Below are 20,462 nucleotides of genomic sequence, written 5' to 3'. Positions count from 1 at the left end.
AAGTGTCTCCAAGGCTGTTTGTCACGAGACAACAGCCTTTCCACACAGCAGTAAAATAATGACGTATGACGGCGGACTATGCAATTAGAAACCAATAACATCTATCTGAACTATGGCAGCTCTTCTGGTGAGGTTTTGTATTGTGTAATGTATTTTGTGTGCCGTAAAGCTCAGCTGTGTTAATTAAAAAGCAAGGCAACAGTAAATTTACTTTTATTAAAATATATTAAACATTAAAAGTTACAATCCATTAAATCTTTTTTTTTTTTCATCTCATATCCTGTTAGATATCATCTGGATAATATACAAATCTTAAATTAAGACATAACTTCAAAGCAGTTTTGTGATGATAAATTATTTTGCACCAAACACTGCATCTTTTGCTGTAAAGGTGCCAGTCACTAAAGCTTATAGCAAAACACATTCACTGCATATAACAACAATTTTACAAAACATAGAAAGCATATTCAATATTTTTTTCTGGATCCAAAGCAATCAAATACACAAAAGCTGCAACTCATTTACATAAAGTGACATGTTAACATCCGTGTGCAGATCCCAGCCTTTGGTGCGTTTCTTCTTCTTCTATGCCTTGAAAAGCAACTCATTGCAAAAGGAAGACTTCTGCATCCACTCCAAGGAGTCAAATCTCATGTTTTCATTGAATAAAATACAATCCAGTCCATCCAGTTCAGCGACTCTAGAATTTTCTTTTTCCTCTCGATTTTCTTTTTCTGCAGTCACCTGGAAAAACAAAAACTCAAATGAATGGATTGAATCAAAACATTTCAAATATTAAATACTTTAATAATCTTAGAAGGGTAATACATTTACAGTGGGGTAAAATAGTGCAGTTAGAGGAACAGGGGATACATAAGTGTTTATCATCTTTAAACTGTTTAAAAGTTATTTCTTTATGAATAACTTTATAAAACATTAGTGTGACAGAATCTTTTCATTAAAACCAGCACAACATTTCAAACACAGTTTAACAAGAAGCATACGAGACTGTGTTAGTGGGTTAAACAGTCCCTGTTGCAGATTTGCGGAATGGACAAGAAAATATGGGAGTAAAGACACAAAAGTGACAACTTTTATGAAAAAACTCAGTCCACGATGACTGCACAATGACTTCACAAACGGCAAGGCTGCTCAAGATCAGAAAACTGTGGTGTTAGATTTCTACAGTGCTGATTAAAGAGGATTCACTTCTTCACACAAGAGAACCTTCAGGGTTAGTTTTCCCCTGTTTAATGGGCATTAGAATCACCTCAACACACATTTGGTTGAATGCTGTTAGGATTTTGGCCTGACCACTATTGATTTGCAAAAGCATTGAGAAGAGAGCAAGTGTTAAAGCTGGACAACAGACACAAATGAAATCCAGTTAATCCAGTTAGACCAACAAATGATGTGTTATTCAGGACAAAGCTTTGACGGTGATTGAACTCATTAGGATGATGTTCCTGCTTACAGTTTGCCATCCCACCGTTTTTGACCTACCTCACTGCAACACACAGCCTTTTTTATGTTTAGTGTGTCCTTTCCCACTGTTACCTTGTGTTTCAGAACGGAAAACAGAGCATTCAAACAGACTGGCCATATTTACATCCATTCAATATTCAATCTGCAAAACACGGGCTTCAGACTGCAACTTTTTAATAAAATGCATGTAACATGCTCAGTAGTTAGGAATATACACTAAAATAGCCGATACATAAGATATAAAATGTTAAATGGAATAAAAACAAAATGAGTAAGGACTTCCCTTTGAGACACATCAAGCGACTAGCATTCCAAACATGACTTTTATTTATGTATAAGGACAGATTACCTGTGTTACTCTTCTTTTTGTTTCGTTTAAAGATGCTCCCTTTTTTCTTTGGTTCAGGTTGAGGGGATGGAGACGCTGCTTCAGATACTGATGGCAGATCCTGAATCTCCGATTCCAGTCCGTCTGGGACATCACATCCCTCAGTGCCCTCACTCAGAGCAGTCACATTGCTTTTAGGGACTGATTGTTCAGTGCTGACCACCTCATCTTGGTTTTGTGTTTTTACAATAATGTGCGCCTGCTCCTCTTCTCCTGCAGTCTCTATTAAATGGCTTATTTCATCACAAGTTTCACTATTCCCCTCTCCTGTTGTATTGCTTTCATTCTGTCTCACAGAGTCTGTTTCAGGTAAAGAACTTTCTTTGATTTGAACACCAGAGCTAGAACCTGCTGTTTCCTCAGGCATCAGCCTCTCAGGTGTCGAGCTGTCTAACACAGCCTCTATCAGGTCTGAGTCAGAGAGGGAGAACGGGCTGAGGGGGCTGGTCACAGTCGAATCTGGCGAGAAGCCATTAGCTGTGGGGGGACACGGTGGACGTTCCTCTTCAGCTTGTGGCTGAGATTGTGTCATGCCTAGCGGTGAAGGTGTAGGTTCCGGTGGGTGTCCCTCCTCCTGCAGCGATGTCGGCTTTTTCAGGGGTGTCTGCACCCCCATGGCTGCTTTTACTGGGGGTGTGCTGGAAGGTGCAGCTGGTCCGTCTTGCAGTGCACTCTGCGGTGTTGGAGGACCCTCTTCTGAAGGGCTGATAAAGCCGTTCACTTCCCCTGCGGTGCCCTGGTGATCCTCTGTCTGAGGTTTGGAGGGAGCGGAAATGTTGGCTGTTTCTGCGGCTTCTTCTTCGACAGGCTTCACACCTGATCCTGAGGGGAGAAGTGGGTGGTATTGGGTGTTGTGAAGTTAAACACATTATGATTATTATTGTCAATGAGATTAAGTCTTGATTTAGTGACATAGATGGATGAAAATAAAGCAGTTTCCATGAAAGCAAACGCTATTGCAGCATAGCAAAGCAAAGCGCTGTGGAGCTAGCTTAGAAAGATAGCAGTGCTTTTAGAGTGCAAACAAAGTAGAGGCTAAATAAAGCAGCGAAGCTGTGCTGTGGCTTGCAGTAAAGTGGCTCAGGAGCGGCGCTCGAGCTGCAGATGGAGGCCACAGTCTTGTCCTTACCAGACAGGCAGGTATCCCTACGCTTTTCATTAGAGGGGAGGCTTTCCGAATCGCACCTTGGCCTGGTCTTCCTTAGGCTGAAACCTTTCCTAATATCCGCCAGGAGATGGTCGATGATACAGCCGTCGTTCTGTGGCACAAAGCCTTTCTTGACTGGTAAAGAGAGGTAAAAAGAGACACACAATTCAAACTGAATCTTACTGAGGGATTTCCAGAAGAGTGAAAGAAAGGAGCGCTGTTCATTGCTTACTTATTTTTCCATTTTCTCCCTTCTGTCTCTTGGATTCTTCCTCTGCCAGCTGCTTCTTCCTCTTCTCTGCCTTGGCTGCCTGCTCTCTCCTCATTTTGTTTTCCTGTTATCATGTAAGTCAGGATGTCACTCACTGCCAAGCACAAAATGTACTTAGCAATTTGTCTTTGTATCATTCAGACAGAGGCTTATTAGCATCCCCTAGCTTTCCCACAGTCTTTTGCTTTTTATGTTCCAGCGATAACACCGCCCCCTACCAGACCACTTTCTACATATAGTGTCTCAAATAGCATCTGGCAGGTTTAATAAACCACACACTAAACATACAGCGTATAAAGTCTGTAAATAGATCACAAAACAACAACAAAGAGTCTTCCTGACCTTCAGTGACTTGATAAAAAGTCCCCGGAAAGTCCTTATGGTTCCAAAGAGATCCTCAAGCGACAGCTGATTGGTGTCCTCGCATAGATAGACTGCCAGTTCGCTCTTCTTCTTCTCGATCGCAGTGAACCGTTCACTTAAAGCTTGACACGCCTCCGCACTTTCCTGCAGCAGACAAAGAAAGAATTTTGGGATCTGGATCAAGCTTGAAAACCACACTGAGTCAAAGTGTTGGCTCTGTTTGAAGGAACAGATGCGAGTATCACCAGCTTACCTCAAGAACTTTGGCGTACTGGTCCTTCACCTCTTCTGCGGAGTTGGAGACCTTTTTGACCGTCTCATTCAATCGTTTTAGTAAGGCACTGGCTTCTGACTGAATAGAGTCCAGATTAACTCTGAAGGAAAAGCATGAAACTTTTAGTTATGCCTCTGTTGTGGATCCACTGAGAATTATTTAAAACAGCAAAACATGAGGTAAAGCGAATGATAAAGGTTTCTATACCCTGCTGCTTTTTCACAGATCTCAATATCATCTGGAAGATCCAGCAGTTCCGGGTGGTTCGCCTCTGCCTCCTTTGAAAATAAAGCATAAAAAGCCACAGTATGTGATTAAGCAGTTTCATGAATGAGTGAGGAAATGATAAGGGTGTTTATCGTACCTCCAGGATGTGATGAAGGAGCGTGATGCGGCCCTTGTTGGCCTTCGTTTCTGTAAGCTTGAGCAGAGAGCTGATCTTGAAGCCCTCTGCGTTCCCTGTGTGACTTCCCTGAAAGCAGAACCATAATTAAAAATGCAAGCTCCTTCTAAATGTCAGCTTCAGTGAAATAAACATGAGAGTAAAGAGGTTCTTACGTAGTTGAGAAAATTCCCAACGTCAAGGATGAGCCTGCAGAAACTGGGCATGAGCGTGCTTTCTCTGAGGGCTGAAAATGAGCGATACAGCATTAAATTAAAGATGCACGATACGGTGTACAGACGATCCTGCTGCATGCATGGGAATAAATCTGAGAGTCATAGGTGTGCTTACACTGACAGGCCTCCTCCACCACTTTTACTTTCGGTTTAAGCATTTCCAAGACTGATGAGGTCTCCTCGCACAATAGCATGCACTCAATCCTCAGCTGATAACTGCACAAACAAGCCAGAAATCAAAGGACAGAAAAAAGATGACAGGTGTGAGAGGTATTTGTTTTTATAAGAATACAACACACGCATATAATTAACCAGCACTTAAGTAAAAAGTTACCATGGCACCGTGAGCAGGAGGGTGTAGAAACGGTCGACATTTGCCAGCTTCTCTTTTTCTCCTTGGAATGATTTCAAATTTTCAATCTATAAAAAAACAGCAACAAAAAACAAAACAAAACAGTGACTCATACTCTTGCCATTTTAAAGTGCACCACTAATGACAGATACGTGAGTGGAAAAAAAATAGATGGAGAGGTGGATCATTAAGAGTGCAAACCTCATGCTTCTCAGGAAGGAGCTTCAGAAGCTGTTTCAGCACCTCGACATCAAACCGAGACCGGTCCCCTTTCTGAATCATGGCTACAAAGTCCTCATTTGTGCTGGAGAGGGAGAAAAAGACAGTTTCAGCTGGAAAGTCACCAAAATGTGCCTGAAACCATTAGAATGATGCGTTTTATCTCACCATTTAAATTGCTTTAGGAATATGTTTAAATTCAAGTTTTTCTTTGGATCAATAAATGTAATCTACAGACAAAAAAGAGAAGTTAGGGAGACGTATGGATTATTCAGCTTTGATAACACGTGACGGCTCTGAGGAGCCGTGTGGAGTGTTGACCAAGCACACCTCTTTAGGCTCCTTCTTGACAGGAGCAGCTGCCCCCTTGTCTTTGTGCTCGGTCACTGGGAGACAGAACAGCTGCTCGATACTGCTGTAGTCCGGCTCATGAGGAAGAGGCTCTTTCTGAACCGAGGACCACATGGAGTGACCATCTGTGTGTGTGCAGGGAGAGAGGAACCTGCCATAAGCTAATGTGGCTCCATTTTTGAATTGACATCACAACAAGGCTAAACTCATTTCAAAGTAATATCCCCTCTCTTGAAACTCGGGGGAATCCTCTGTAATCGCCTCATCAAACAACATCCCAAAGTGGAATAATGGCTTGTTTAGTTTCCTTTGGTAGAGTGCTGATCATGATAACATTCCAGCCCCATCAGTTATTCCTCACCACGGTGCCTGACTGAAAACACTTTCACTTTACTGTTCAGTTTAAACATAAATAACCTGAAGGGATGATAATTTCCTGAAGAGAAAGCTTTCAAAAAAATAAACTTACTTCATAGTTCAAGAACATACATCAAAGACTTGTTGATATTGTTGATGTTAGATTCAGCCTTAATAAAAAAAGGAAGCTTCATAATGACTTTCTCCTTTCACCTGTTACAGCTCGCAGTTTCTGCCAGTTGAGCTTCTTCATCCTCAGGGTGGGGCATCGACTCGCCTTTACAGGTGCAGCACAACCCAGCATGTAGCTGCTCTGAGCCACGATCATGCCCGGAGGAGGAGGTGGTGGAGGCGGCATGCCAGGCAAAGGAGGTGGCGGCGGGGGTCCGGCACCCATTCCTAGCAAAGGAGGCGGCGGGGGTGGAGGAGGAATGCCCGGACCACCGGGAAGAGGTGGCGGCGGTGGAGGTGGTGGTGGTGGCGCCATTCCTGGTAAAGGAGGAGGTGGTGGAGGTCTGCCAAATCCTCCAGGAAGTGGTGGAGGAGGAGGTGGGGGTGGAGGAGGAGGTGGGGCCCCAGTCATACCAGGGGGTAGAGGAGGTGGAGGTGGGGGTGGAGGAGGAGGAGGGGCACACAGCGGCTTCTGAGAGGATGTGATGATTTCGTCCGTCTTCTCTCCGTCCTGCTGATCGGGGTCAGTCTGAACCGCTTTATCCACCTTCAGACGCAGCCCGTCAACCTCGTGATGACCAGCACAGCTCTGCCCTTTGGAGAACATCAGCCTCTGCATGATCTTCTCACTCGACTCCATCTGAGCTGGAGCACAAACGCACACAAACACACACACACTGAGTGACACTACTTGAAAAGAACAAGAGCTTTCATCCCCTGTGTCAACACCTGCTTCACTTTCATCCCCAGGATCTGTTCTCATGGATAATCTCTCCTCTTTGCACATGAATCACTGAGGAGGCCATTGTCTTGCCATGAGCCAAGTGAGTGTAATGTTTTTTCATTCTTTACTCACAGTCCTGGGCCAGCAGTGTGGCTCTGTCAGTGATGGCTTCCAGAGCCAACCAGATATCTGAGCGGCTCGGACTCAGCACCATTAACGTCTGCAGGATGGACAGCAGCTGCAGAGAGGCCGGCGAGCTGCTCACCTGCACAGCAACACATGCCCGAATCAGTCATGACGTGTTTAAATACTCAAATCAGATAAAGCTCTGAGCTGCTTTCAGTCGGTCAGTGGTACCTTGTTGAAGAGTGTAGTAAAAACCTCCATGTGATTACTCATGTCGATGCCCCCGTAGACCCGCAGCAGCTCTTCCTCATCCTCAGCCATTGCCTCTTCAAAAGCTTCACATTGAATTATCAAATCTTCATCCTCCTGCTCCCTGAATACACACACACACACACACACACACATACAGATAACTGCTGGGGACACTTTGCCGCATTGAAATGCCATTTTCACTTTTTAGAAAGCGGTGATGAATCACACATTAATGGATGCAAATTGCCCCCATCTTTTTCCTGAAAGCCCGGTTTAACGTGAAATGATAATGAACTTTAAAAGCAACCTTTAAAAGATTCCTCGTGGCATAAAAGCAGCTTTAATGATTTAGGGAGGGACAAAATGAAATGTGAACAGCAAAAGGAGAGCTCACCTTAACTTTGGCAGAATATCAAGCAGCTGAAGCCCTGCAAGGCAACAACCAAACACAAAGCCTTCAGTATCACAACACAACAAGCAATTATCAGCTTTTAAGAAAGTTTCACTTAAAAAGTCTCTTGTGTCTTTCTGCTAGGGAGGCTTGGGTTAGTTTTTTGGAGAAATGTCAGGAAGTCACAGGTGAGCAATCACAGAAGGGGAGTGGCTGAAGGAATGGCTGATTGGTCCAAGGTGGTGGGAAGCATCTTAAGAAATTCTAGATGACATATTCGTCATATCATAGCTCTGCTGATCTTTGGGAAGTTGCATACTGATGCCTTGAGGAAAAAAGCTTGTGTGGGAGTTGTAAGTCCATTGTCTTGTCTGGTGTATGCTGGAAAAGACTTCACAGGCAGTAAAACTCAAATGTAGAGAGCAAAGGGATGTGTCACAGCTCAATATCTCAGAAATATAACTCATCAGTATAAGTCAGCGTGTGTTTAGAGTAGGAATGATTCTTCTTTGGTGATGGCTTTTGATTTTAAATAGGTATGATTTAAAATTCAAAAATGCACCATGCTGCTCACTTGAGGATTGCTGAGTTTCTCAGGCGTTTGTCAAAGTAAGAATGAGGTCGGACTATTCTTAGACAGACCCAGTGATAGAGATATTTGTAAAAGAGCTCTGAGCTGAGCTCACTTCAGGGTCGACTGTTTATCACAGTGCAACAAGTACTGATAAATTCTTAAATAGACCAGAATAGGGAGCTCACCAATAAACTCCTTTCTCGTCTTGTCCCTCTGCCTGAGGTCATCCGTCCCAAAGATGATGGCGTTGATGACACTGAGGAGCGTCACCATGTACGGGACGTTGTCTGTGGCCTGAAGCTCGTTAATAATCACGCTGAAGCGATACTGCTGCATCTTCACACCCTGAAGCAGAAATCCAGTCAGTGTAAGCATCATTGAGAAAGAAAGGAAAAGAGTCTGTGGGTTTAGAAAACTTGTGCCCTCAATCAGCCACCAGAGGGCGGTAAAGGGTAGTTGATCAACTCAGAAATAATGACATAAGGTCATGTGAGGTAATCCCAAAAGCAGCTTCACTTTTTCAAAAACAGATGCTATGAGTGTGACTGTTCTACATGTTGTTCTGCTTGCCTTGTAGTGATCCAGGGCGTCGAGTGCCAGGCGGTGGCCTTCTGCTGAGAACATGCTGAGGGCAGCGAGCAGCTCGAACACTTGCTTCTTCACCATGATGTTGGAAGTGTCCAAGGCTGTGGGAAATTGGAGAAAATAACTATCTGTTTCCTTCTAAACAAAGCATCTTGAGTGTTGTCTGAGGCGCAATGTTTTGCTTCCCCGCCTTTAAGGTAACTCAGCTTGAACTTTGCTGCCTTAAGAACTGATGTAGAAAAAAGTGTGTTGTTTATTTAAAGGTGTGAAAATCCATTATTCAAAACCCAGCATGATAATACATTTTTAAGGATATTGTGAGGCAGCCATTAATGAGTCATCTCAGCACAAAGAGCTAAAAACATGTCTGGAAGATTAAGGTCAGGAGAATGAGTCACAAAGAACCAGCTGATCCCCTGAGTTCTGAAAATTCTGTCTGAATCCTACAAATGTGAGAAATAGAGCCTCAAGCTCTGAGACTTTCTTTTGAATGATTAAGTTGATTTAAATATCTTGAAGAAATTCAGAGGCTTTAACTCTTTGAACTAGAAGTGTGGCCCAAGTTCAAAGCAGCTGTGCAACCCTTTGCTGCATACTACTTTACCCACAGACCTCTCTTTTAGATGAAGGCATCAAAGCCCACAGACTGATCTTTGACACGGTGTATATATTTGCTCTTTGAATGTGTCAGGCCTCTCTGAGTTTTTAATTATAAAAGTGATTAAACCTTGTGAGAGCTTCCGTATGTATCCCTCGTTCTCTATAATGAAGTGGATCCCTGCAGAGGAGTTCATGACCGCCCGCACACAGCTGACGCAGGTGAGTTGCAGGAGGGCGTCTGCGATACGGGAGCATCCCCTCCCCGAGAGTCGGTCCAGGGCTTCCAGGAGGAGATCCAACCCGCTCAGCTCCAGGAACTGCACCATCCATGTCTGGTCACTGCCCTCCAGACGACGCTTCAGCCCCGAGTAGTTCACCACAGTGGGGACTTGCAGCAGCCTGATGCAGAGCTCTGGATCAGCGCTCTCTAAGTTGGCTTCCTGCTGCGTGTCCGAGTCCTGCGAGGAGCCAAGGCGGCCCCGGACTGCCGCCCACTTGTTCTTTATATCCGACTTCCCTGACATGATGGCTGCAGAGAAGAGATGCGAACAGTGTTTAGTCAATGTTTATATATGCAGATCATTTTCAGCAATTAATTAAAGAAATCATCTTGTTATGGACTGCAGATGGTGTCTGTTAGCAGAGCTCTCCAACGCTTTTTGTCCGGTGTACAGTGTCACCGTTGCCATCCAGACTACAGGAAACAGGCCAACATGAGGCCTTATCAGAAAGGAAAGGAGAAGAGAATAGGAAATGATAGCTCTGCACATTCATGTCAGCAGACCAGTTATCTCCAGCACTGCCAAACATTCCTACTTAATCCTGCTTGAAAGAAAAGAGATGCACAGCCAGCTCGTCAAAACTCTCCACAAAGCATGGCTCAGCACTGTCTGGACAGCACCTGCCACAATTTACAGTAGAAATCATTTCATATCAAGTTTACACCTCAGGTAAAACATTTAAACCTGAAAGTAAAAATGACTTCATAGAAACAACTCAGTGGAATATTTCCCAATAACCATAGCAACATATCTCACACTGACCTGAATTCACGCATTGATCCCAGAAGCCTCAAGTTTTCTGGCATGACCTCAGAGCACAGTTGCCTCATTTAACCAGGCAGCCTCACCTCTAAGCTTTCATAAACGAACCAGGGCAATTCATGCAACTAGTATAAACATGTTCCCACACGCTACGAGAATCAACAGGATAAGGTTTCAGACCAAAAAAGGGGAAAAAGTTCCTCATTCATCTAAAAATACTTTCTCTCTGAGCTGGAGCTTTCCTTTTAGGTGATCCAGGATAAATGAGCAGCGTGTCTCCTGTTGTTGATGTCTTACTTGGTAAAAGAAATATATACAAGTGAGACATCAGGGCATGAGCGTGCACAAACATAATGCTCTGCAAAGACACTCCTAAGTGAGCTAGCCTGGAAGGAATTATGATACAAGAAGAAATCCTTCGTTGGTCAACTACACACAGTTACAACCCGTTTGTGACAATCTTGCATTTCCCGCCCTCACAGGGAACAGAAGTAGTGACTTGTGAAAAATCCTGCAAATTGGATTTTTATTCACTCAGTACAGTCAAGGTGAAGTGAAGCTTTTTTTTCCCTTTTCACACATTTTCTGGCAAGGCATTTGTCAGCTCTGACTGCAGCATTTTATTCCTGCTGCCAGTGTGAGAGTGTTACCGTGGCAGCAAGCAGGCTGACAATGGCGTTTCACAATAGGCCTTCTCAGGACTCTTGAAAGAGCTGTGTTCATTAGCCACAAAATAGATGGAATGCTCCCTGCCCCCTTTAAGCTGATGAGAAACACCATTTAAACATTTTTCTGATTCAGGCGTGCATCATTTTTTTTATGTGTGGAAAGAACCAAAGCTTCAAGTTGATGCTTGTAATCTGGAGAATTTTCACAGTCATGGAAACTTGAGAAGATAGCACAGTTCACTGAAAGAGTTTGGTGAAATGGATTTATTCCCAGGAAAGTTGTGACCAAGACACATGAAGGGAAATGGTGAGTGTGTGAGTGTGTGTGTCATACGGACAACTCAGCATGGGTCAGGAACTTTTCAAAAGGAAGGGCTGGGCTTTCCCGGGACAGGAAACTTGGCTCGAGACAAACATGCTGGTATGACAGCTTGTGTTCCTCTTCTGCAATTTCAGTTTCATTCCTAAAGATATTGGTCTGATGGCTTTGAGGTCAGTATTTTCTGTGCTTGCACAAACATTTGGGTTACATGTTGAGCAACGTCAAATTACCCCGGACAAATTATTGATTTATTCTCCTGTATGCTCTCCCCGAATAAAAACAACTCTTACTTACAGACACTGTCTGCCAGATCTCCTACACATACCTCTAATAGCAGGCTGATTCACTGAACACAGGACAAGCCTACTCATCTGTCCTCTTGTTAAGCCGCCCACACAGCAGCCCACTGCTACTGTACAGCATCAACACTTGTGAGCATGCAGAAACAGCTCCTGGATTTATTTCCTCTGAGACATATGCAAAAGCTTATGCACTGTACAATTTCTCCTTCTTTCAGCATTAACTAATGAGTTAACAAACTAATAGGTCTAGAAGAGATGAATTACGCTTCAGGCAACAAACTGCACACTTTCCTCATCTTGTTTCTCCCCCCACATAATGAGATGAAGGATGTTGTTAAATTAGATTTTAGCTTGTTAGCATGTAGTTATGATGATAATGATTTCATGGTACAGAACATATGTTGTTGAACTACAGTGTGCTTACGGATCTAAGCTTTATCCATAATAATAATTTCAACAGGCAACATCTGGTAGACATTAAACTGATATTCTAACCACCTCTCCTCCCCTCTCTGCTATTTAAGGGAGTGACCGAGATGTCTGCAAAGTCCACAAGCACATTTTTGGAGTTGAAATGTCTCTTTCTGCTGCTGTTCAGTCTCCGCTGTTCCCACACAATCAGATGCCTTTTTCAGCTTCATGGAAACTGATTCAGCACATTCACATTAACACAAGTAATCGCTCATTTAGTCTAAACAGCCTCGAAGCTGGAACCATCAGTTGTAGCGATTTGTGCCAAATAGGTGTTTTGCTCAGTCTAATTCCGCCAAGGCGAGAAGGTTTTACAGGGAACACTCCATTACCATTCCCAGGATGTCAGTATTTAAGGATGTGACACCACAACTCGTATGCGACTTACTATCTGCATTATGCACTCCTCCATCATGATAACAACAGGGGGGACCTGGAATAGCGACATTAACGGTGCAACATCAGTACACTGCGCTGCTTTTTGCCCACATTCCGAGGAGTAGCGGGACTGGTCACCTCACTGTGGCGAGTAAAAGACAGCGAGTAGAGAAAACCAAAAAGCTACATACTTCAGCTAAATACACGTCCAAGCGAACGATACTATTACATTCAAACAGATGATCAATAAGCTGAGTGTTACATCTTACCTGTTTTTATTCCATAAATGTGCACTTGAAAGAAATGCCTCCTGATCTGTTTCAAAAGGGGGGTCTCTTTTTAGTCACCCAGACCACCTTTCATTCTGCCATTAAAAAAAGAAATAAAGATAAAACATGAATTCCTTAAAATCCCTGCTCTGTGTGGCAGGTGAAACCCCGTGTGGTATGCGGATGGCACCGCTTCTAATCGTTAATGCAGCTGGGCTTTCACTCACTTCAGGGAGATTGGCAGTATGAAAAGAGCGGTATTCCAAGGCGCACGCATCCGGTTGACTCTTTCAAATTAAAACGTGTGTAGCTCCATGGTGTAGATTCAGCCAACACATGATAGTTTAAACTGGAGTTAAAACTAAACTACGGTTTATTGACTGCTTCAAAAAAAAAAAAAAAAAAAAAATCCCAAATACCAATAGATAGTTGATTACCAAAAATAAATAAATAAATAAATAAATAAATAAAAAATAATAATTTAGGTAATTTTAGTACCCTCTTAGGAAGTGAAACCACTACAACCCCTGACTGAAAAACTATTCCATATTCTTTAAAAATTTAAAGCATACGTAAGTAGACGAACCTCAAACAAATTCAAAGAATAAAGCAGTTAAATAAAATTTATATTTATAATGAAAATGAAATATACAGAAATAAAAAAATACCACAAAGTCAATCTTCCGCTCACGCCTTAAGCTAGCTAGCCACAACGCAAACTTCATTAGTCCTGCTAAATTTTCAGAAAGTAACAGTTGTGAATCCTGCTTTGAAAGTTATTTACTATTGTCTAGAATATCAGAAAATGATTAAACAAGCACACATGAATATGAATCAAAGGGGAAACCATATCTTACATCTAAGATGCTAGTTACCGAAACACTTAGCCTTTAACAGTTAGCTGAGCTTACCTTATAAAAGACAGTGGCTCAAAAGAAATCGATTCTTAAATTGTTAACCTTGACACAAGTAAAAAAAAAAAAAAGTGTTTATCTTATCTCCTTTAGATGCCTGCCAACTAATTGATTTTGGTGGTTTTGATGAATGAACTCAGCAGATCTCAAGATGTTCAACAGACCTTTTCAACCGTCTCTCATAAAGGGGTTAACTTGTCGCCTGGCAACGGTTCACCTCCTGCATTGACCGTTGATGTCTTTTTACTGTTGGAACATTTCACGCTATTAAAGGGTTTTATTTGTAGCTTTAACTTCGACAAGGGATCTCACTGTATTTCCGGTTTGGGTGGGCCTGTCTAGCTTGTTAAACTGCTTGTGATGCTGAACTCAGCCAGTGGTCGGGCCCTGCTCCCACTCTCCCCATCCCATTAGACGGATCCGACCTCGGGCAGGCTGTCGCTGCTGGAGGGAAATTAACTCGGGCTCCCTAATCATCTGGACAGCACAAGCTGCCTGACACTTTTACACAATCTTTTATACTGCTGAAATAATTAGGTTTTATCTTATAGATGTCACTGAGCTTTCAGAGTATGATAGCCTAATTATACTTGTGGGATATCAGAACACACTCAAACATATTTTTGACACATTTCAGGCCCATTTTAATATAACCATAAACTGTCTTCGAAATCATTGATGATACTGTTAAATATCATGCTGGAATTTAAAGACTCATCAGTTTCTGCCCTCTCAGCTTTTCTAGCACAAAGCAGTGTTTAGTTCAAACATAGTAGTCTACAATGGTGATTCGATTGTCAGCTCAAACAAACAAAACAAAAGCAACAAAAGAAGAGAAAGTTCATGGATTTAGAAGCACTTTGAGTTTGTTTGCCCTTCTCCCTGAAGGCAAGATAAGTTTGGTGAGAACTTTTAGTTTAATGTTGCTCCAGTACAGCTTTTATCCCCCTGCCCCTGTGAATTTTTTTCTCTAGAGTTTCACTTCTGTCTACAAAGTAATTGTATTGTTGTACTTCTTTAGGTCCCCTGAGCCAAAGTGTCAACCCCATAAGATGTTTTGTTAATCTACAGGAAACTGGGGCTTCTATAAGAGGGACCACTGAGAGTCCGATAACAAGGATACTCAAGTTACAGCTTCAACCCTCTATGCAACATCCCTGCTTGTCCATCCTGTTGTAGTGACAATAAAGGCAACACATGAGACCTATTGAAAAGCTACTGAGCAAACATTATACCTCATCATAGATAGCCTACAAATCTGCTGCTGAGCTTGTCCAGCAGGATCATAAAAAACATTTGCGCCTAATACATCAAAGAAAAAGTCAACATCATCATCATGTTTTTATTAAACTCTGTGTGACCAGTGCTCTTTGAATGGTGTCAGCCACAAATATGGTAGCACTGCAAAACCTCAACTTTATGAGTCTCTGTTAGGGCGTGTCTTCTGTCAGAGATTATTGGATTAGGGTATTATGGAGCAAAGAGAAAGGTTATTACAACTGACATAAGGGGCTGAACTGAACTACATACAGTGACGCAGCTCTTTAGCATCAGTATACTGGAACACCAGTATTTCTGAGCCATTGGAAGTGTCAGAAATCATGAACTAAAAAGGAAGAAAATGACTTGTTTATTTTACATTGATTCACCAGTTCCACGAAAAAGAGAGCTGCTCTGAGACATGTCAGGACGTGTTCCTAATTGTTCATTATTTTGGATTCTCCTGCCAGGAAATGCTGACAATGTTGATTATTTTGGCAAAGGCAGATCTGGACAAGGAAAAAAAACATGGTTTGTTTTCAATCCTAAATGTACCAGCATTGAGAATTAAGGAAAAGTCCACATTTTGTGCAAAAAAGAGCAAATGTTCAAAGGCTTTTGTCCAGCTAGCTTAGTATTGTAAAGGTGATGCAGAGACTAGAAATATTTCTCTTCTGACGTTTGATCACAATATTGTTTGAAGACCCTTTAAAATTCCATAGATGTCAAACCCTACAAGTTAAACTAGGCCAGAAAAACGGTCATACATCAAAAGAAAACTTTCATAAGAAAACAAGTAAAATATAGTGTCATGGGAAATGATAGAACGGTCATAAAGACCTTTCTATTTGCATTTTAAAATGTGTACAAGGTGTTGCCATGTGTAATTAAGTAACACCAAAGATTACAGCAGGACACCACATGAGTCAAATGTAAACCAAGGTGTAGTCAAACTTCCAAATTTAAACAGCACAAGATCAGCACCTGCAGTAATCACTATAGAAAAGGTGTTTCACTGTCACGCCGTGTTATGATGATCAAATATTGTCTTGGGGAACGTTTGTTTTACTCTAGCAGATTTTCAAAGGGTTAATGTAATGTTTAAATAGCAAAACAGCTTGAGTTTATTTGTGGAGACAGTATTGGGGTTATAATCATTTTCCAGCAGAGGGCACTGTGCAGCCACCTTTACAGTTAACTACATGCATTACACCACAAATAGATAATTTCACGAGGTCCCACTTAATAACTTTGTATGTCTATATTTAACTCTTAGATAAGAGCTGTAAAATGATTGTGTGAAAAAAGAACAAAAAAAATTAGAGTTAAAATTTCGGAAAATACTGTGCAGATATTGAAAACATGAGGAGATAATGTAAAACTGTGCATTTATACATGTCATAAATATCCCAAAAATAGATGTACTTGAAGTCTACATGTAGTCTAATGTTATTTTCAGTGCATTAATGTCTGTCTATATTTAGTATAAATGGCAGTGGATTATGTCTCACAGAGATGGTGGGTGACAGCGCTATTGCCTAAAAATGTATTTAGTTTGTTTACATAGAAAGCCTTGTAAACCAGTTTCTTGCACACACACACACACACACACACACACACACACACACACACACACACACACACACACACACACACACACACACACACACACACACACACACACACACACACACACACACACACACACACAATCTATATGCGTTATTCTGAGTCTGATAAAAGTACATTAATCAGTCTGGCCTTTGGATGACTTTTTCTTTAATATATACATAAAAAAATCCCAGACACATATTGCAGGATGTAATGTGATATTGGCTGAATTATCCTTTGACCTGTAGGGCCTGCAGTAACTGAATACTGAGATAGAGCATTTTTTGGGCACTCTGATGATTGTGTCAAGGCAGAAGGAGACTACAGACAACTCCTATTATCAGTTGAGGAACTTGGTGAAGCAGAGTGCCAGCTGGTCTGCACAGACTTTTACAATTTAGGGTAACAAGCCGTCTGGGCCTGGTGCTTTACTGATCTTCTGTGTGACAGAAAAGCTGACACATAGCCTACACACAGACCCTAAGTACAGTTGGGGTATGTGTAGGAGCAAAAGGGTGATAGGCAGGTGGTGCAGTATTGATTTTTTCTTTCTTTACCAGTGACCAAAAACTGTTAAATAGAACGCCAGGCTCTAAAATCACCATAGCTGACGAAATATATGGTACAAACGTGAAAAATAGGCTCTAACTGCAATTAACTTTCAGTCTTGTGAAAATTGGCTGCATAAAAACTACAACTCCCAGGATTCCACATCCCGGTTGTGACGTTAAATTCATGCCGCCCCAAGCTTGGATGACAACAAACCACAAGCTAAACGTGCACTTTACGTTTGCAGTTTCGTTTTTTCCTGTTATCCCTGTAACCTTCATCGATAGAAATGTCTGGAAAAGCTAAAGACATCCTACAGATGGACCTGTATGGTTTACTCGGCATTGACAGCACTGCTACAACAAAAGAGGTTTGTGCATTGGCTAACGTTAGCTGTGAAGCTAGTTAGCCAGAAAGCCATTACTAATCAATTAACACAAGCCACTCTTGACAGAGAACCATTTTTTTTTAAAAAGTATCAAGTAAATTTTAAATGTCAATTTTCTGAAGATCGATTTAAATGTCAGATTCGCTACGTTTCACGTTGTGCACCCTTTCATTAAGTGGATGCTAACTGCTATAACTCTGCTCTGAAGGTTGTGCGCTGTTGGTACCTGTAATAACGGGTCTCACAATGAGTCTGCTTTTTTAGCTTCAACAACAGGTAAGTGACTGAAGCTAGTACAGCAATTCCAGCGTTTAAAATACAATTTAAGGTCTTGCACATGTGCCTTATGACAGCCCAAACCATACTGTAATACCCTTAAACAACCACAGAGAGGCAACGTTGCACCGTACCAAATGCTGCCATTCTGTGCGTTTTGAAAATTGACACGAAATGCCTTCAGAACGATAATGACTTGAATTCAATGGCACATGCATGGACACTATTCAAAAAGAGCGAGAGAAAAATGGCTTTAAATGAACGCCTTAATAATATAGAAAAACACACGCTCACTCTCCACGACTTTAAACATCTAAGGAAGCAATAAATCGTCAAAAGAATACATGCCGATGATAGAATTAGCCACTATATATGTTCATTGGAAAATTATTTCAGTTCTTGTATGGATTTATTATGTGATAACGGTACCTCCCCTGATCTGTGAGCTTCTCAAGTCATTGGCACCATAGCATCCCCATGCTTTACAGATGTTGGCTTTTGAACTGTGCTGAAAACAGGCTGGGTTAGTTAGTCGCCCCATTGGGAGCTAAGGACAAGGTTTTTATGGTTTCCAAAAAATGTGAAATACTAATTTGTCAGCCCACAGGACAGTTCCAAACGTCACTGCAGTCCACTTTAAATAAGTTCAGGCCAACAGAAGCAATCCTGGCTCACGTTTATTTATAGTTTCTTCTTTTCATGGTAAAGTTTTAACCTGTATTAGTGGAAGCAGCAATGAATTGTGTTTACAGACAACAAAGTGTCACTTTTTCAATGGTGTAATGCATCAAATCTAGTATTTTTCACTTGAAAATACATCTTTGGGGTTTAATCATTTGCAAACTATTGGAATCTGCTACTTTTTGGGAATCAGGGTGATATAACTGACCTTTACAACTAATTCTTTACAAGCTAGGAGTGGTAACATATAGGGATGTCTCAACCTCAGACACAGTAATCGGCATTGGTGCCTGATATGGCTACTTTTGGAGGATTGAATAGTATCAGATTTCGTCACGTGATCGGGACCGATCCAGTTTTCATGTGTTATTTAGCACTGTCACGCTTTAAAGCTGCTGTAAATCAAACCACGTTGCAAACATTTCCGCTGTGTAGGACTACTTCTCTTTGGAAAGCAATGATAGTAAAACAGGAGGTACCAACAGGGCTCACTTTGATAAAACAAATATGCTTAGTCATTTACAACGGAATCACCCGATAAAGTGTGGGGTTTATCAGAGAAAGGTATCGAATCAGTATCGGCAAGACATATAATGGAAAAATTGGATCAGATCGGAAGTAATAAAAAAATGTTAACCAAGACATCCCTTGTAATATATAAAGTATACCATAAAAAGCCTAGTTGTAAACGGTCCGATTTGTTAATACGCTTTGGGTTGTTGATTGAGTGAGGGTCATTTTGCTTTTATGAGTTACAAAATCAACTCTGGGAATTTTCACATACGCTCTTCTTCTTTTCCCAGCCCTGTGCATTTGAACATGATGTCCTGCATCCAACCTTCCCCTGCGACCACCTCTCCTCATAACTTCCAGCATCTTAAATCCACAGGCTTGATGGGAAATTAAAATTGCAGCCAAAATGAGGGAAGAAGTTAATTTCTTAATTGGATTTCAAAGTCCTGTCCTCCTCAGAGGATAATCCTGGAGGAAGTTGTGGTTGTGGCTGGGGTAGAATGGAGGCTCCATAATGCAGGCGGCTGGTTCTGTGAGGTCTGCTGATGGTTGAAATGATAGTGAGGCTGTGTGTGTGTGTGTAGAGAGAATTGAGTCTGCAGGGCCTAAAAATCAATCGTGTGAAGACAGATGTCATCAGACAGGCTACTTATCCCAATTGTTTTGACCGCTGCTCGACCACCACTTTCAGACATGTTGTTTATCACAGAGCGAGGGGAAAAGGCTCATCCAAGAGCCTGTTAATGTGGGCTAAGCCACGGCTTGTAAAACATCGCTTCAACACAGGGAGGTTTGCATTCTGCATTGATTGTCATCTTATCGAGCAGCTTACTGTGTTATCACCGTTCTGACCATATTTGGAGCTTGGCTGACTGACAGTATTCTTGAAAGCTTGCATGCTAGAGCCCATGATTTCATGTCTTTTCTTCATTTTTTCATCGTGCCTGGGGAGCCTAGCTGAAGGCAGGCCTATTTCGACAGAGATGTACACATGCATATCAGCAGGATTCGGAAATTTCTTACCTCATTGCGTGTTTTTTTACCTACCACAGATTTGTTGGTAAAATACTCAACAGCCAAGACCACACAAATGTTCCTGTGGTTTTTTCAGCTACTTAAATTTAAGTGCACTTAATGTGTTGCAGTGTGTTTACTTCCAGTTAGAGCATCCAAACAGGTGATTTCACTACACTGAAACAGGGAATTTAAAGTTGTTCATCACATTAAATGAAGACGAAAAACTGATCAAAATATTTTTTCTTAACTTGCTTTGAGACTTTTATGTGGTGTCCAACGTGTATTACAATGATAACACAATGTGTCTCATTACCACCTTGTTAAAAGTTATTAATGTAAATTAGAATAGACAAAATCATAGACTGCATAAGGCATGGCTCTACAGGCTCCAGAGGGCGACTAATCATTTTTTTCTAGGTCACACAGGTGGCACTGACACTGCCCAGGTGAAAACAGTGATATGGTCACTTTCTGCTCGAAGTCGTATTACAGTTCTCTCAGCTCACTGCATTGTGCACAGTGGAGTTCTGACCTGATGCGTGCACATGAGAC

At 41.8% G+C, this 20,462-nt stretch overlaps 2 protein-coding genes across 6 annotated transcripts in view; one reads left to right on the top strand and one right to left on the bottom strand.

The window, feature by feature from the left end:
• Positions 1–197: 197 nt before the first annotated feature.
• LOC141806437 (inverted formin-2) lies at positions 198–12,953 on the bottom strand. 5 transcript variants are annotated; one of them, XM_074691972.1, is made up of 23 exons: positions 12,702–12,951; positions 9,376–9,777; positions 8,634–8,749; positions 8,249–8,408; positions 7,493–7,526; positions 7,078–7,219; positions 6,853–6,985; positions 6,039–6,641; positions 5,448–5,593; positions 5,286–5,347; positions 5,100–5,202; positions 4,881–4,966; positions 4,662–4,762; positions 4,487–4,557; positions 4,293–4,400; positions 4,136–4,206; positions 3,908–4,028; positions 3,634–3,798; positions 3,253–3,355; positions 3,003–3,155; positions 1,835–2,695; positions 1,504–1,557; positions 198–744 (listed from the first exon to the last, which is right to left on the bottom strand). In XM_074691972.1, exons 2-22 carry the CDS (start codon positions 9,770–9,772, stop codon positions 1,505–1,507), a joined length of 3,789 nt encoding a protein of 1,262 aa, XP_074548073.1. In that variant the 5' UTR covers positions 9,773–9,777; positions 12,702–12,951; the 3' UTR covers positions 198–744; position 1,504. The 5 variants fall into 5 exon arrangements, with proteins under 5 accessions (XP_074548073.1, XP_074548075.1, XP_074548077.1 ...); XM_074691974.1 differs by lacking the exon at positions 1,504–1,557; XM_074691975.1 differs by lacking the exons at positions 198–744; positions 1,504–1,557 and having other exon boundaries at positions 2,244–2,695; positions 3,059–3,155; positions 12,702–12,953.
• Positions 12,954–17,213: 4,260 nt separating this feature from the next.
• dnajc17 (DnaJ (Hsp40) homolog, subfamily C, member 17) overlaps positions 17,214–20,462 on the top strand; it is a 39,791-nt gene continuing 36,542 nt past the window's right edge. Inside the window, exon 1 of the mRNA XM_074691286.1 lies at positions 17,214–17,405. Within this exon, the coding sequence (XP_074547387.1) occupies positions 17,325–17,405 (81 nt within the window). The 5' untranslated portion in view covers positions 17,214–17,324. The remainder of the gene's footprint in view (positions 17,406–20,462) is intronic.

Source organism: Halichoeres trimaculatus, unplaced genomic scaffold (genome assembly GCF_033239565.1).
Source record: "Halichoeres trimaculatus isolate MK-OKI-2021-1 unplaced genomic scaffold, fHalTri1.1 fHalTri1_scaffold_17, whole genome shotgun sequence".
NCBI classification, from domain to species: Eukaryota; Metazoa; Chordata; class Actinopteri; order Labriformes; family Labridae; genus Halichoeres; species Halichoeres trimaculatus.
Note: the sequence above shows the minus strand (reverse complement) of the source record. Positions and strands in the feature narration are given on the sequence as shown.